Source organism: Phoenix dactylifera, chromosome 2, assembly GCF_051530095.1.
Source record: "Phoenix dactylifera cultivar Ajwa chromosome 2, Ajwa_hap1_PhDact_Kaust_v1.1, whole genome shotgun sequence".
In the NCBI taxonomy this organism is placed as follows: Eukaryota; Viridiplantae; Streptophyta; class Magnoliopsida; order Arecales; family Arecaceae; genus Phoenix; species Phoenix dactylifera.
This window is the reverse complement of record NC_143191.1, coordinates 14,929,601-14,944,428: the sequence shown is the minus strand read 5'-3', so window position 1 is coordinate 14,944,428 and position 14,828 is coordinate 14,929,601. Positions and strand designations below refer to the sequence as shown.

At 36.2% G+C, this 14,828-nt stretch overlaps 1 protein-coding gene across 6 annotated transcripts; it reads left to right on the top strand.

Moving 5' to 3' along the window:
• Window positions 1-783: 783 nt before the first annotated feature.
• On the top strand, window positions 784-10,474 carry LOC120108304 (uncharacterized). 6 transcript variants are annotated; one of them, XM_088715460.2, is made up of 7 exons: window positions 784-1,008; window positions 1,128-1,252; window positions 7,364-7,454; window positions 7,738-7,914; window positions 8,349-8,447; window positions 8,532-8,774; window positions 9,901-10,474. In XM_088715460.2, the coding sequence occupies exons 2-7, from the start codon at window positions 1,245-1,247 to the stop codon at window positions 10,354-10,356; spliced, it is 1,074 nt and encodes a 357-aa protein (XP_088571586.2). In that variant the 5' UTR covers window positions 784-1,008; window positions 1,128-1,244; the 3' UTR covers window positions 10,357-10,474. The 6 variants fall into 6 exon arrangements, with proteins under 6 accessions (XP_088571586.2, XP_038977820.2, XP_088571587.2 ...); XM_039121892.3 differs by lacking the exon at window positions 1,128-1,252 and having other exon boundaries at window positions 842-1,008; XM_088715461.2 differs by lacking the exon at window positions 1,128-1,252 and having other exon boundaries at window positions 842-1,008; window positions 7,286-7,454.
• The last annotated feature ends 4,354 nt before the right edge of the window (window positions 10,475-14,828 follow it).

The window sequence follows — 14,828 nt, the reverse complement described above, 5'->3', positions numbered from 1 at the left end:
AAAAAATAATATTTTAATCCAGTCAACAGTGAATAACATTATTATTTTCCTCTATATATATCATCATTATAATAACTTTTATAACAATGACTATATTAATAATAAAAATTTGAAATAATACTTTTGAGGGAGATAACCAATGACAGTCATGGCGTAGGTCAATTATAACGGAATAATGCCGTTGAAGAAACATGAAACCGTTTAGGATATGGATGCAGGGCTAACACGCGCAATAACCGGCTTGGATCTGGTTGGAAGGTTTTGTCGAGCTTGTGACACCTGGGAACTAGTTAGCGTGCTATAGCAAAAGAACACTCGCAGGCTTGTCGGGAGTTTGTGTTTTTTTTTGCACCAACGGATGAAGACAACAATAAGAAACATGGGTAGTTATAACATACATAGATAGATTCCATCATCATGGTTATATTTTTAAAAAATAATAATGCAAAAAACTCTAAATTATTTGAAAATTTTAAATTCATTCAATTTAGACTCTGATCATCAATTCTGGCTGGCTGGCAATGGCATGAAGAAAATGTTACGTGATGTTGCGTGATTAGCTTATATGGCAGAAAAGAATCATGTCTCATATGACAACACATCATGTGATAATTTCGTAACCGCAGCTGGATAGAATTTATAGTGAGAGTCCGAATTGAACGAAGTTAAAAGGTCTATGTTCTAGTTGCATTAAATTAAATTTTGAAAGTAAATTAAAAAGTTTTAAATAATTCATACGTGATTATTTCTATTTTTAAGATCAGACCTTGGGAGTTAATTGGGTGACGGCGACCATTCAACACGCGACCAACAATTGGTCAAACACGCATGAGAGAGATTTCCAGGTCCACCTACCAGCACCGCCGTAAGTCCTTCCTCCTGCTCCCATCGCCTCTCATCTCACCGTAGACTTTGTTCTGGAGCCACGTCTCCTGGATCTCCTGCTTGGTTTTTATCTGTTAGAGATGAGGTCCGTGAGAAACCAGCTAGCAGATTATAGTTGAAAAGGTAAATGGCTTTCTTCATCCTTCTTCCCAAACCTTTTGGGTTGTTTGTGTCTTGTGATGCTCTCTCTTGATTCTATTGATAGTATCTTATTTTTATAGTATTTTATTTTTATTTCTTAGTGGTCTTTCAGCGCGATTCATATATTTCTTGAATGTAAATTGAAGCCATTCAAGAATCTCTCTGTATTTATCTCCTATGAAGAAAGAAGGCTTGGTTTGATTGGATGCACATATGAGATGGAAAGGTTGTTCCCCGCCAAATGGAAGTTTGGAGTTAATATTATGCACATTAGGTTGGGAAATCGGATGAATATTGGAAGCATTTGTCCCTAGAATCGGCGTTAGGGGCTTCTATTAACAGAAGTTTTTTTTTTTCTTTTGATTTTGAGCTCTTGATCTGATTCCACAAAGGAAACAAAATTTATGTTTTTTATTTAAAGAATTGATGACAGGAGTGGGGAGAGCCATCTCCTAAGTTTGAAACTGGGAGTCTCTTCCATTCTCCTCCATTTGGAGGAATGGCGTGACTACTGAGCTTTTGCTCAATTTACATTCTACACTTACCATTTTACTTGAAGCAGACTCCATTGATAATAACAATCAGCTTGCGAAAGCTGCACTGATCTGGCTGTAGGTAGGACCATCTAGCTGACTACCACTAACTTTACCTTATTGATTGCTTGTTCTTCCTTCTGTTGTTCAATGTTCGTTCTGTTTTACATCCTCAATTTTGCATTCAATATGTCTCTTTTTTTTTTCTTTTTTTTTTTGCATTTGTCAAATATGCACCTTCTGTAGATCTCTACTCAATCTGAATATGAGATCTGCAAGGTAGTGGAAGACAAAGTATTTTTCCAATAATATACAGTTCCACCCAGAAAAACAAAATTCTCGGAATTTTATTATAGTACTCATTTTCCAGTAGAGTTTCCTGTATGCTCTCAATCGAGTTCCCAAATAACAGTAATATGAGATACAATGTTAATAGCTATGCTTGACCTAAAACTTAGATGTTTTAGGTATCTGGCAATGTCAAGCAAACTTCACATTTGTCCCCTTACATGGTCTTTTCATGGAAAATGTTCTCCATACAGATCCCACCTATTTAATAGATATTTGTAGACAACATGGTCAAAGGAGTAAAAACATATATTTTTTTTTTTAATGCAAAGAAAGGCTCAGCATGTGCCATCAGAAAAAAATGGACCACCCCAAGATATGATGACAGTAAATGTCTAGAATTAGTAGTACACGACATATAGATCAAAGCTGTATATATTTATTAAAATCAACTATTCTTCATATTTTTTCTTTACATATAATCATTATCAATGGATAGACTGAATCAAGAAATATATAAATCCATTGAAATGTCTATAATCAATTAAAAGACCTATTCATGCAATCGATACATTTAAATTATTACGCTATATCTTACAAGAAATTTAAATAATTTAGCAATGCATTATATAAACTCTGTGGTGTACTTGTTTGCTATTTGCTCCTGATTCGTTGTTTCATTCTCAAGAACATTGCATGCTTACTGCAAATCATTTGTTGCTTTGCTAGCAGCATCATAAATCCCTTGTCAATCTGTTGGATCTAGATTTCAAAAATCAGATTTATATTTTGCCACCCTTTAATATATTTCATGTATTCAGGATTTTGTTAGGTACATTCAATTATTTTGCTCCACATGTTCTAAATATGGGGCTCCTTGCATCACATGTTGAGTGATATGGTAAAAAACGTTATCTATTACTGTCACATATTATAGTTCTGATATTTACTAATTAAAAATTTTGCTTATAATAATAAAATACTGAAAGCCTTAATAAATCTATTGATTTCACATCAATTGATATTTTATATTATTTGAAACAATAAGGCTTACCATTTATATATATTGTCCAAATGATTGCTTGATATTGATACAATATCAATGTCCTGAGTAAGTTCCCGACTACTTTAATTGCATCCCTTTATTCTATTCGAACCTCAGGGAGAGCATTTCACCATGCCATCCTAGCCATTGGTACCGGCCATTTTTTCCATGGAAGTTAAAAATAATACCATCTAACAAAAAGTTTTCAGCTGATGCTTGGGATAATTTTAATCATTCATGGACTATTCTAAACAAATAAGTGGCTGACTAGAAAGATGCATCGGTCATCCCACCTGAAACAAATTGAAACTATATCTTTTAAAACATGGAACAATATCATAAATAAACTATGAAGGAAAAAACATATTTCTACATTTTGTACAAAAGTGATTTCTCATTCAAGCGCATTGGCGACCATGTAAGGTTAGAAAACAATGATTTCCTTGGAAGAAACCCCTTTCCTTTGGTAAATATTTTAGGAACACTATACACTAGAGTCTCACAAGAAGAAATCACCATGCTTAACATTGCCAAAGCCTTTCTTATGCCACAACCTTCTCTAGCCCCTCTCATAAAAATCTCTTGCCTTCTATCTATGCCAAAAACCTTAGAGACAAAGCTCTTTTAATAAATCCCAAAGTTGTAGTGGAGACATCATGATCATCCAATGTCAAAATTAATATGTATCGAGTTATCAGAGTATACTTCAAAGTTCAAACTAAACTCATGTGTGTTCCAAGGACTCATGGCTAGTAGACCTTTTTAGCTTTCCATTGTTCTCTAAGTCGGACAACCTAGAGAGCATTTATTCTCTTTTCTTTGTGGTCCACACCGAACAATTTGCCAGAGTCTAGAGAGGACTCACCCTTGCCTTATTGATGCACATGGGACTCAGTTCCTGCTAATTCCTAACTAGAACCAAGAGGACCTAGATTTCTACTCCATAAACCATTGGCATTATGGGATTTTGAGACATGGTGCCAAGAAGTCCTTTTTTATTTCCATGTGAGGCTGCTATATTGAATTAAAAAGCTCTTGAATAATACACAGATTTGTCATAGTAAGAAAACATGACTTCCTCACAACAGCCTCCACCTTGGCTTGTTTTGATCAATAGACTTGGGAATTCCTCTCTTCTTGGTTGACTTTGAGCATACCCCCTCAAGGGGTTTCCTTGAACTAGACTTCTTGTTGATGCTTTATTGGGTAACCCTTGAACCGTCTATCTTCTCTACCTGAAGATATCACCTAAACATGTCTGCAATTAATCCCACTCACATATATAGCGTCATCATGATCTTGTGAACCTCCACCTATCAATGATAGAGTTGGAACCATGGTATACCGAACCAGCCCGTACCGGCCGGTACAAACAAGTCCGGCCAGCTACCGGTACGCCGAAGCCGTGAAAACTGGTACTGGCCGGTTCCGTGCCGGAGATGAAGAAGATGAAGAGAAAAAGAGAGAGCGCAGGAAAGAGAGGGAGGGAGACCACCTGTGGCCTCCATCGGAGAGCCGCAGCCTCGGCCTCCGCCGCGCCCCTGCGGGTTCCCCCGACCCCCGCCAGGCTCCGCTGCCCCCCCCTCCGGCCTCCACCACCCCTCCGCAGCTCTCCGATGGAGGCCACATGTGGTCACCCTCCCTCTCTTCCCTGCGCTCTCTCTCGTTCTCTTCTTCTTCCCTGGCTTTGGCGGGGAAGAGCTTCCCAGTTCGTACCGTCTGATTTCACTACGAACCGGAATCGTACCGGTTCGGTAGGCAACCGTTACGCTTACCGAATCCGGTACAACGAACTTTGGTTGAAACAAACCTTATTTTCATAGTCTTATCTTGCCCATGTGTTATGAAGATCTTTTCTTTTAGAAGTAACTCCACCTGACATGCCTAAAATTGGTTAGGGTTTGCACAACCCCATCAAAATTCTTCCCACTTATGCTCCCTATTTCGACAATTGCATGTGATTTATTGTTTTCCATCACAACCTTGCTACCACCATAGGGCTTGTAGGTCTCAAATCACTCTTTATGCGGGCATGTGTGAAACATAAGCCCGAGTTAGGAAAGCAAGCATTATAGTAAGAGTTCTTATAGGAAGAAACTGCAAAGCAACACTTGCTTGGAGCAAAGACCAGCTTTTATCCTTTTTGTGGATATTTTCCTTCTCGAAACCTCTTCCTTTTTCAAGTTCTCTTTGATTTTGTCAGTATCTTTTTGTATGCCCCTTGTTTTACAGTAGTAACAAGTCATCTTAATTGTCCATGCCTCTTAATCTTCAGCATAAGTCCAACATCCTGACACTCATTAGACATTGCCTACTTCCTTGTTAGACAACAAAGCTCCTGTAGTCTCCTCAAACATGATTATATCCTTCCTACTAAAGGAAAATTATTCAATCTCTACACATGATTTCACAATATGTTAGCATGCAATTTGATACAGACAAGGAGCCCTCCACATGCCACAAGACTTGCTTACAGCTAAACTCACTCACAAATATAAGTTTTATATACATGGATACACATCTTTTTGATTTCTCTTTTGCTAATTTATTTTTTTGTATGAGTAATGTTATAAAAAGGATAACCCATCTTGTGCACATGAAAAGTCCTCTATGTCTCATGGTACGAGAGGATTTGTGTAACTCGTGGAAGTTGTTGCCAAACACGAGGACTGGTTGAGTGTTAAGTTGCAAAGGTAGCATTAGTGGGCAACAAACTCCCATTACACACTTAAAGGGTGCCTCAAACACCTGAAAGCACTTTCCTTTGTTGTGCAACTTCCCAAAATGGGAAGACCTTTATTTTCTCAATTGGTTAATCAACTATTTTGTAGTTTCTAATTAACTGTGAAGGAAATACAGCATTTTGAAGTCTTAAGAGAGACAAATAACAATGGACTATTTCTGGCGGTAGACAACAAGTGGTGGGAGATGGCAAACATATGAGGCAATAGGAAATTGCATACATGAAAAGCAATAACAGAATCCAATCCTTGTATCTCATCTGCTACTTGCTCTCCTCTATTTCCTTCTTTTCCTTCTGTTGCTCTCATTCTGCATTCGCCTTCATTTTGTTTGTTCTCTTCCACCTCTATAATCTCACTAATTTTCTAAATATTTTGCTGATTAATTCCTTCTTTCCTATATTTCTTATCTGTTTTTGTGAAATTTGGAATTTGTCCGTCTTTAAATCAGAATTGCACAAGCACCCACCTAGGTGGTGCATACTGCTAAGTGCTATGAGGTACCCCAGCTGCCCACATATAGATTCCATTTTCAGAACCTTGATGTTACATATTAAAAATATAATAAGGTCCTGATTGTATAGATTTTAAATTAATGAAAGTGATTCCAGAAAAAATGGTCTCATGCTTTTTATCCCTCCTTTGAGTGAAAAAAATGCTGATGTTGTGAGGGTCCATTTGCAACCTGATACCCAAGATACCCTTAATAAACCCGTACATACATTAGAAACAAGAATTTGTAATAAGGTTTCAGGCCCAGGTCCTGTCAGGTATATAAATTTTATAGTTTACACCCTTACACTATGAATTATATGATCAGTTTGAGTCAGGTCCATACTGGGTATGTTATATCAAATTTGGATCTAGATTTGGAATACCTATTGACTCTCCTTTTGAACCCACATCCAACCTATAATTTGTAAAGTACGCAGATACAGGAAATGGATACAACACTATACAAAGAATCTAATGTAATAATTATTTAAAAAGTAGAATATATTACAGTTGGGATTCAAGAATAAATAAATATTTAATTTTTATTATATATGAAAAGGCGTCCGTAATGAAGTATCATAATTTGTAATCCATGCTTCATACGATGACATCATCATTAACAAATCCCATCATTTAATCATAATTAAAATCCATAGACCACAATCCGTACATTGTACAATAACATCAACATCCCAAAAACTATAGGCATCCTATCAGACTGGAATGTCAATATCTTAGAGCGTATATCTTAGAGCTGATGATGATGTATCTGGTTCTTGAGACCACTGCTTAGAGCAGGCTTGGAAAACATCACCTTTCAAATTTTCAATCTGATTCAATTTGGAAGCATAGATTGTGTTCTTAAAAATTAGTTGAATGAATTGGTTAAGTTTTGCATTTGTATCTTAGTCTTAAGAATTGATTGTAAACATTTCATTGCTTTGTTGGAAAAATAATCTCAGCACAAGATAGATAAGCCCTGAATCATGTAAAACATATATCTAACAGCATCATATACATCAATGAAACTTAATTTCTTTTTCTTCCAGATACGCTACATTTGGGTGTTTAAAGTTGTTTACTTAGGAGCTTGACTCTCTTCTATGAAATAAAATATTGATTCTGTTGATTCATTTAGCTATAAATTTCCCTCGCAGGCAAATTCAATCTTTGTTATTGATCTTCTTACTGGTATACGGATGTACTCATTTTAATTTAATTTTTAGATCTTCCAGAAGTTTGCTAAATTATATAACAATGCTTTTGAGAAAATCAAGATCGAGTGCTGTTGAGAAAGCCTTGTCTCCTGAAGAACAGCAAGCAAAGGTAAAGATACTCATTTTAACCAACTAAATGCTTCTATTTATGCCCCTTAAGTTTTATGCATGAAATCTTCATTCCGAATTTTGGTTATCACTCAAAGCATCTTATAGTTTTCACTTGAAAAGCATCTTATAGTTTTCACTTGAAAAGCATCTTAAGCTCCTTCCTTTTTCTGAGAAAGCATGTTAAGATCTTTATTGAATATTATGTATCACAGCATTGTTAAGGAATTCCTGTTGTATCATGCTTATCATATATAGGTAATGTTGATGCTTTTTCCAAGCAGATAAATGAAGTTCGAAGGATTATTGGTCCATTGTCGGAAGCACTGCCAGACTTCTGTTCAGATGCTTCAATATCAAGGTACCTCCGGTCAAGAAACTGGAATGCAGAAAAGGCAAGTAAAATGCTGAAAGAGACTGTGAAATGGAGATTGAAATACAAGCCAGAAGCCATTCGCTGGGTATGGGTAGTTCTTTATGTTCTTGAAGAACTGTAGTTTAACCCAAGTTGGTCATTGACCAATCAAATTATTTCTGAATTATAACTCCTCACAATTTGATAGTAGTGAATTTCTCTCTAATAGAGCTCTAAGAAGAGGCTAGATTTATTAAAACATTAAATCAAAAAGACACAATGACCATTTGCCCACATTTGGCAAGAGCGAAACAAAAATTGACAGAACACAAAGATTAAGTGGTCTACCTCCTTCATTTAGTTTATTAGTGTGCCATCATTCAACTGTAAGAAGGAAGAATCTGCATCAAATTTTTATATCTTCAAAGCCCTTATTTTGAAAGAAAGTGCAGATTCTTCACAAAGATTAGTGAAGCCTACATGATCACAAGTTTGTTTGTAGCTTTCTGTTTCCTGATGTAATTTCTTGTTGACTACTAGGAAGATGTTGCCCATGAAGCTGCTACTGGAAAGATTTACAGGGCTGATTACTCTGACAAATATGGAAGATCTGTTCTTGTTATGAGGCCTGGATTTCAGGTGGGAGGGAAATATAAGAGAAAATTGTGAATATTTAATAGATTTCTTCATCATCTGACTGTTTTGCTATCTCACTGTAATTAGAATACCAACTCAGCAGAAGGGCAGATCAGATACTTGGTTTATTGTATGGAGAATGCCATTTTGAACTTGGCAGCAGATCAGGAGCAGATGGTTTGGCTCATTGACTTTCAAGGTTGGACAATGGCAAGTGTATCGGTAAAGGTGACTCGTGAAACAGCCCATGTATTACAAGACTTCTATCCTGAAAGGCTGGCCTATGGAATCCCCTATAATCCTCCAAGGATCTTTGAATCCTTCTGGAAGGTATGCAATTAATTTGTTGGTCCATTATATTACCCTTACTAAATTTATGGACTAGTGAAACTACACAAAACATCCAAAACAAACTGAGCACATAGAGATGAGTATACAAATCTAGAGCTAATTTTTGTTAGTTTATGTAACTGGAGTGGGAGCTATTGCTGCATCTGATGAGAGGAGTACTGCTTCCAAATTATTAGAACAAGAGAACTATCTGGAACAAAAATCTTATTTCAACAGTGAAGCTTACCTTACAAGAGTACTATCGCACAGCTTTACAGAGGACAGTCCTGAAAAATTCTGTACCTATTTATTACAAACAGATGCTAAAACTCAGTTTGAGTTGGCACCCCTTTCCACATGAGGGAGCTTCCAGGTAACAAAAAGAAAAAGAAAAACTCATCTTGACAATCTGAAACTGCTACACAAAGATAAAAAATATCCTTGATTCTATGAAGAAGTTGTTTCTGTATTGCCAATTTGAAACTTCAGATTATTCTCTGAAACAGTTCAGTTCCTAAATAACTTTTGCAAAAGACTCTAGCCCAACTAGTGAGATGATCACACACAGTCTTTCCAGTTCTGGATGGTGAAGCCTAGGTGCCAACAAACGGAAAGACATTAAGAGTCCTTTTAGGTTGTAAATTACTATAGTTTCAGTAGAACCACAGTATCGGACACCACATAATAACCCCTTAAAAATCATTTCAAGTGAATTTGATTTCATATCAAATACTGAAATTTTTTGGTTGGTTTATGACTGTCATATTTTAGAATTCCATACTAGTGGAGATTTCCATCACTTTGGAATTGTTAATTACTTCCATGAGAATATCATGCATTAGATTTACTGAGCATACACCAAATTTAACTGAATATGTCTAAATCTATTATATTTATAGAAAGAGAGATTTTTGAATTAACTAGCTCTTAGTTGCTAGAAAATTCTACCTAGCTTACCATACCTGCTCTGATCTCTCCAGTAACTAGCTCCAATACCTGCTTTCTTAGTGCTTCCTTCTTTATTTACTTAACTTTTTAAAGGAAATCTACTTCTGTGCACTTGCATTACGCATGGTTCATGCACCTGCTTGCAGTTGTGGTCACTAAGTGCAAGCTCCTCTTGCAGATGGTAAAGCCTTTTCTGGAGCACAAGACATACAAGAAAGTAAAGTTTGTTTATTCTGACGATGTCGCCAGCCAAAAGATAATGACCGAACTCTTTGACATGGACAAACTTGAATCTGCCTTTGGTGGGCATAATCCAGTTGGATTTGACATCAACAGGTATGCTGAACGGATGAAAGAGGATGATAAAAAGATGGATGCTTTCCTAAATTCAAGGGGTTCCACTTTCTCCCAGCAACAACCACTTGTTTCACTTCTCCAACAGCCTGAATCCTCTGTATCCGAAGCACATTCAGAAGCCTCCTCTGAGGCCTCTTCATCGAGCGACAGTGAATTGCCCAAGCCTGAGGGCATCAAAAACTTGTCAGAAAATGAGATTAAAGGGCAATCTGGCTGCAAGAATGGTGTGGCTTCTGGATCAGAGATTCAGCATGATATGATTCGTAAGTCGGCTTAAGTAACATGATTGTTCCACCTTATACGTGGGTCGCACATGCAACAAGACAAAAGCATGCACACAGTTGAATGTAATGGATGCTCTTGAGAAGAGGTATACATTTTATATTTCCATCTAATCTTTTACCACGCCTTCTTGTGGGGCTGCACACTGGCTAGGGCAAGCTACTTCCTTAACCTGAGCCTGGCACATACACTGGTCCTTGCTTGTATGTGCCCATCAAGCCTTTACTTTTAAGAAATGCATGATGCTCAAGCCTCTCTTTTTCTTAGAGAGGGACACACACAGAGAGGGAGAGAGAGAGAGAGAGAGAGCTTGCGGTGGATGTTGATAAACAGGCAATTTTAGGCTGCACAATGAGATAGACCTTCCCCAATACCTATAAAGCCCACTTCTGAGGATGGCAGGACTTAAACCCAGATGCCTAGTGCAACCATCAAGAGATTTTACCAGCAAGTAACAAGCACCTTTGAGTCTTCACTAGCCCACACATACTTATAAATGTTAGATTAACAAGTGAGACTCATGCATTGATACACATGACACATTGCGTTCGAGTAAAGTAGAACTATATGATGCATCTTGTCATATATTAACCACTCAGTGTTATATTAATAATCTCGAACACAACATATATTGGTCAGTTTAGCCGTGAGGGTTGTTAAGCTTATACAAAACTACTGAGTAAAGTTGGGTGCATGTTTCCTATATATCCCTCATTTTAAATAAAAATGCTTGAGAGATGCAATTTGAGCTTGATTTTTTGAATCCAGTCTAATCTATTAGCAGTGTTGGGTTAGGTCAGTTGTAATTGACTTATTTGAGTTAGGCTCTGCTGAAAGACCTCGGTCCAAAATTCTAAATTGTAATGCAACTCTAACCTGAGCAAAGCACATATATTTTGCAGGGCTGCCAAACAGATTACACTCAAACTTAATCCATATTTCAGCAACTTTGTTTCTGAATAACCCTAACTTAAACAGTCTGAATCAACCTGAGTCAACCTTTGGTTGTACTGCTTTTTACATCCACCTTGGTTGTAGCACCATCTTTTAAATGAAGTAAACAGCACCAGTCCTTGGCTGCATTCCTTATTTTCTGCTGTTCTAGTTTAGGCTTCGTCCACGGGCATTAAAGCATTGCTCTATATTTAAAGCAAGTCTAGCTTTTTTATACTGAAAGCAAGTCTAGATTTTTAATATTGAAAGCAAGTTAAGATTTTGACACCAAGTTTAGTTTTTGGGTTCCAGATGACCCCATATGAGAGTAGTTCAATTGGACATTGGTCTGCCAAGATTCACTAAGTTTGAAGTTTTCAAAACCTTGAATTTTGCCTCATGAATAGGAAGAGTCAGAAATCTCTGCACTGCATGTTTTGCAAGATAGAGATCTGGACACCCCTCGATGGCTGCATTGTCATATGATCATAGAGATGGATGGATGTCAAACATTCAAGGGCGATGCACCGTGTATGACACAATCTAACATGACTTGCCATGCTCTGTTTAACAACCGTTTGTCTTCATGATTAGATGATGCGGCGGCCATCAAATCAAGGATTATAAAGTTTGCTATGGTGCAAAACAAGCACTGTAGAGGATCCAAACATTGGAGGACAACTAATGCTCTCTGCCTATAAAGTTTCGACATAAAAAGCATAGGGATTGGTAGTATATGGATACAATATATAGATAGATTTTCAATTAGCTACATGATGAGAGCAGCTGGATGGCCTACGAACAGAGTACAAATATACAAAATAACTACAAAATTGAAAAATTTAATGACAATATGAAAGGAATAAAAACTTTCCCTCCAAATTATAAAATAATATTTTAGAAATTAAATAATATTAATTGATGATTGAAAAACATGTGTAACAATTGAATCTAACAAAACAAGAAGCTCTAAAAAAGAAATCATCAAAAAAGAAAAGTCTTAACAACGACTTTCGATGTAGTTTTCGTTTGTAGATGGGCGAACGGCATCGCTCTCTAGTTGGATTCCTTATTTTCTGATGGAAAGGATATCTTGTCTGAAAACAATTTAGATCATAGAAAATTTGACATAGGTATCCCCTTGGCACTACCCAAGTTTTCATTGCGATCATGATGGGTTGTGGTTTAATTCATCTCTCATATTTTTGAGGGCTATTTTATGGATGATTAAAGCATCACGCTGATTGAAACATTGCCACAATAGGAAGAGCCACAATTGGATGCGATGGGCCTAGTGATCATTGGATAGCTCTAAAGTTTCATTGCATTGGTTGGCTTAAACTTTTGTATCTCGATGTCGAGATATGTTTTAGCACCATTCCTCATTTGTTTTCCCCACATGATCCCATGTAAATTTTACTCTGATTGGATGAGTCGGCCAAGCTAGAATTTAACCTACGGGGCCAACATTGTTCTGTCATGAACGATGATGATATATGCCTAACTCAATGGTATAATATCTAAAAGTTGCAAGCTTGGTAAAAATGTTTCAACTTTTGACATCGACAAAAATAAAATCCTTTGATAACTATGCTGATACTACAGTGAAAATTTAAATTTTCTAATGGAATGGATATCCATACAAATAAAAATTTATATAACAATCAAATTTTAATAACCATACTATCATTTTTTTTAATAAGATAAACTACAAAATTTCTTTGTTTATTTGACATCAAATTAAAACATTGATCAAAACAAAGCAAAATGAATTAAAAAAAAGCCATTTCTAATATTATGGTGGTTGTGGTTGAAGTAGATGTACTAAATATAATTCAAGAGAAGAAACTTGATGGACTAAATATAATACAACAATTCATTGAAATGAAACAAACATTAAAACAACATAAATAATATTGATTCTAACTATATAGTTATAAAATAGAAGTGTGAGCACCTCTAGAAAGAGAGTCATGTCCCTAGTTAGGGATAGGTTTGGCATAACTCTTTTAAGATACGAAAACCTGAAAAGGGTGGATAAGGATGGCCATTGAATCCCGAGCCTTTGAGTAAGGCTAGCCCTACACACAAAAGTACAGGCTTGTATTTTTGACAAGGGCCTAAGACATCTTACTGAGTAGGTGCATGGGCGCAGGGGTTAGAAACCAAAAGTCAAGCCCCACAGAACACCCGCCCCGCCCCGCCCCGCCCCGCCCCGCCCCGCACACTGTAGAATACTACAATTAGGGCTTAGATAGTTGAAGGACTCTCTAAGTGATTAGGCCAAAGAGTCTTGAATTCCAATGACTAGCTTACATGCTACTAAACTAGGATGCAAAAATTAAACTACAATTACGTAAGTAAAGAGAGACAAGTAATTTCATAATTAAGGAGCAAGAAATTTCATTCATATGAAGTTAATTAATAATTAATGCTATTCATTGATATCAGAAAATCAAACTAAAGAAATCAAAAGAAGGAAGAAGAGAGCTTCTACAATGGTGGGTCGTCATCGGCATGATCCAACTCTCTTCATTCTAGAGGAGATCTCCAAGAACATGGCTGTACTACCGAGGGGTACAACCCACAAGAACATAAAGCCAATATTACTTTTAGCTTTCTAATCCATCACAAACACCATATAATAATTAAAAGTTTAATTTCATCAACCATTAAATAAAACCAATATTGGTTAAGAGCATCTACATTCAAACATAAACACCAAACCCATATTCTTTATTATTCAAAAGATCACTAACTACAAATTCATAATCAATTAAAGAACTAAAGTTCTGCTCTGCTATATAAATCGCCAAGCTTGCTAGCACGAACTTCATGCCTGAACCAACATTCGTTCCTAATGAACCTATTCACTTAGTAAGAGAAAAATAGAAGTAGAAGTATATGAGCAATACAACTCAGTAAGTAAACCTTTTATTACCTTACCGAATTAATCATAAGTTTCTCATGTTAATGCACCATTTTAAAAAAATAATAGATATTCCAAAATAAGCATTCATAATACAGTATATTAAAAATAGGTCATAAAGCAAATCATGCATGAACAAATCATCCATCTGTCATAAATATAGTACCAAGTTCATTATTATATATAAATTCATAAATCATTCTTCATATCATTTAATTCAATCATGGATCAAAACATTGCTCATAAATATCCGTGCTATGGTTACTATAACCTATGACAGGGCCATCTTTGTAATCAATAAGATATCGTAGTTCACATTATTTACCAACTTTAACCCGTTAGCAGAGGGCCATTTTCGTTGGATGCTAGCTCCAGAGTGCTAATTGACCCCTATTTCTAGAGGCAGTCATAGCAATCTGAGAGCCTTTGAAAACTTATATCTTTTTCTTCAAACATGCACATATGTAGATGAAAAATACTAAATGATATGATCAAATTCATATTTTTTGATAAAGTTATTTTCGTCAAATCATTCATAAAACTATTTTTTAAAATAAAGCATGTTTTTCATAACACATATGCTGATCTATAACTTTAAGAAAAGC

Coding starts and splice junctions, on each gene's coding strand:
- LOC120108304 (XM_088715460.2), top strand. Junction 7,915..8,348: donor AGCCAGAAGCCATTCGCTGG/GTATGGGTAGTT, acceptor GTTGACTACTAG/GAAGATGTTGCCCATGAAGC. Junction 8,448..8,531: donor TTATGAGGCCTGGATTTCAG/GTGGGAGGGAAA, acceptor CACTGTAATTAG/AATACCAACTCAGCAGAAGG.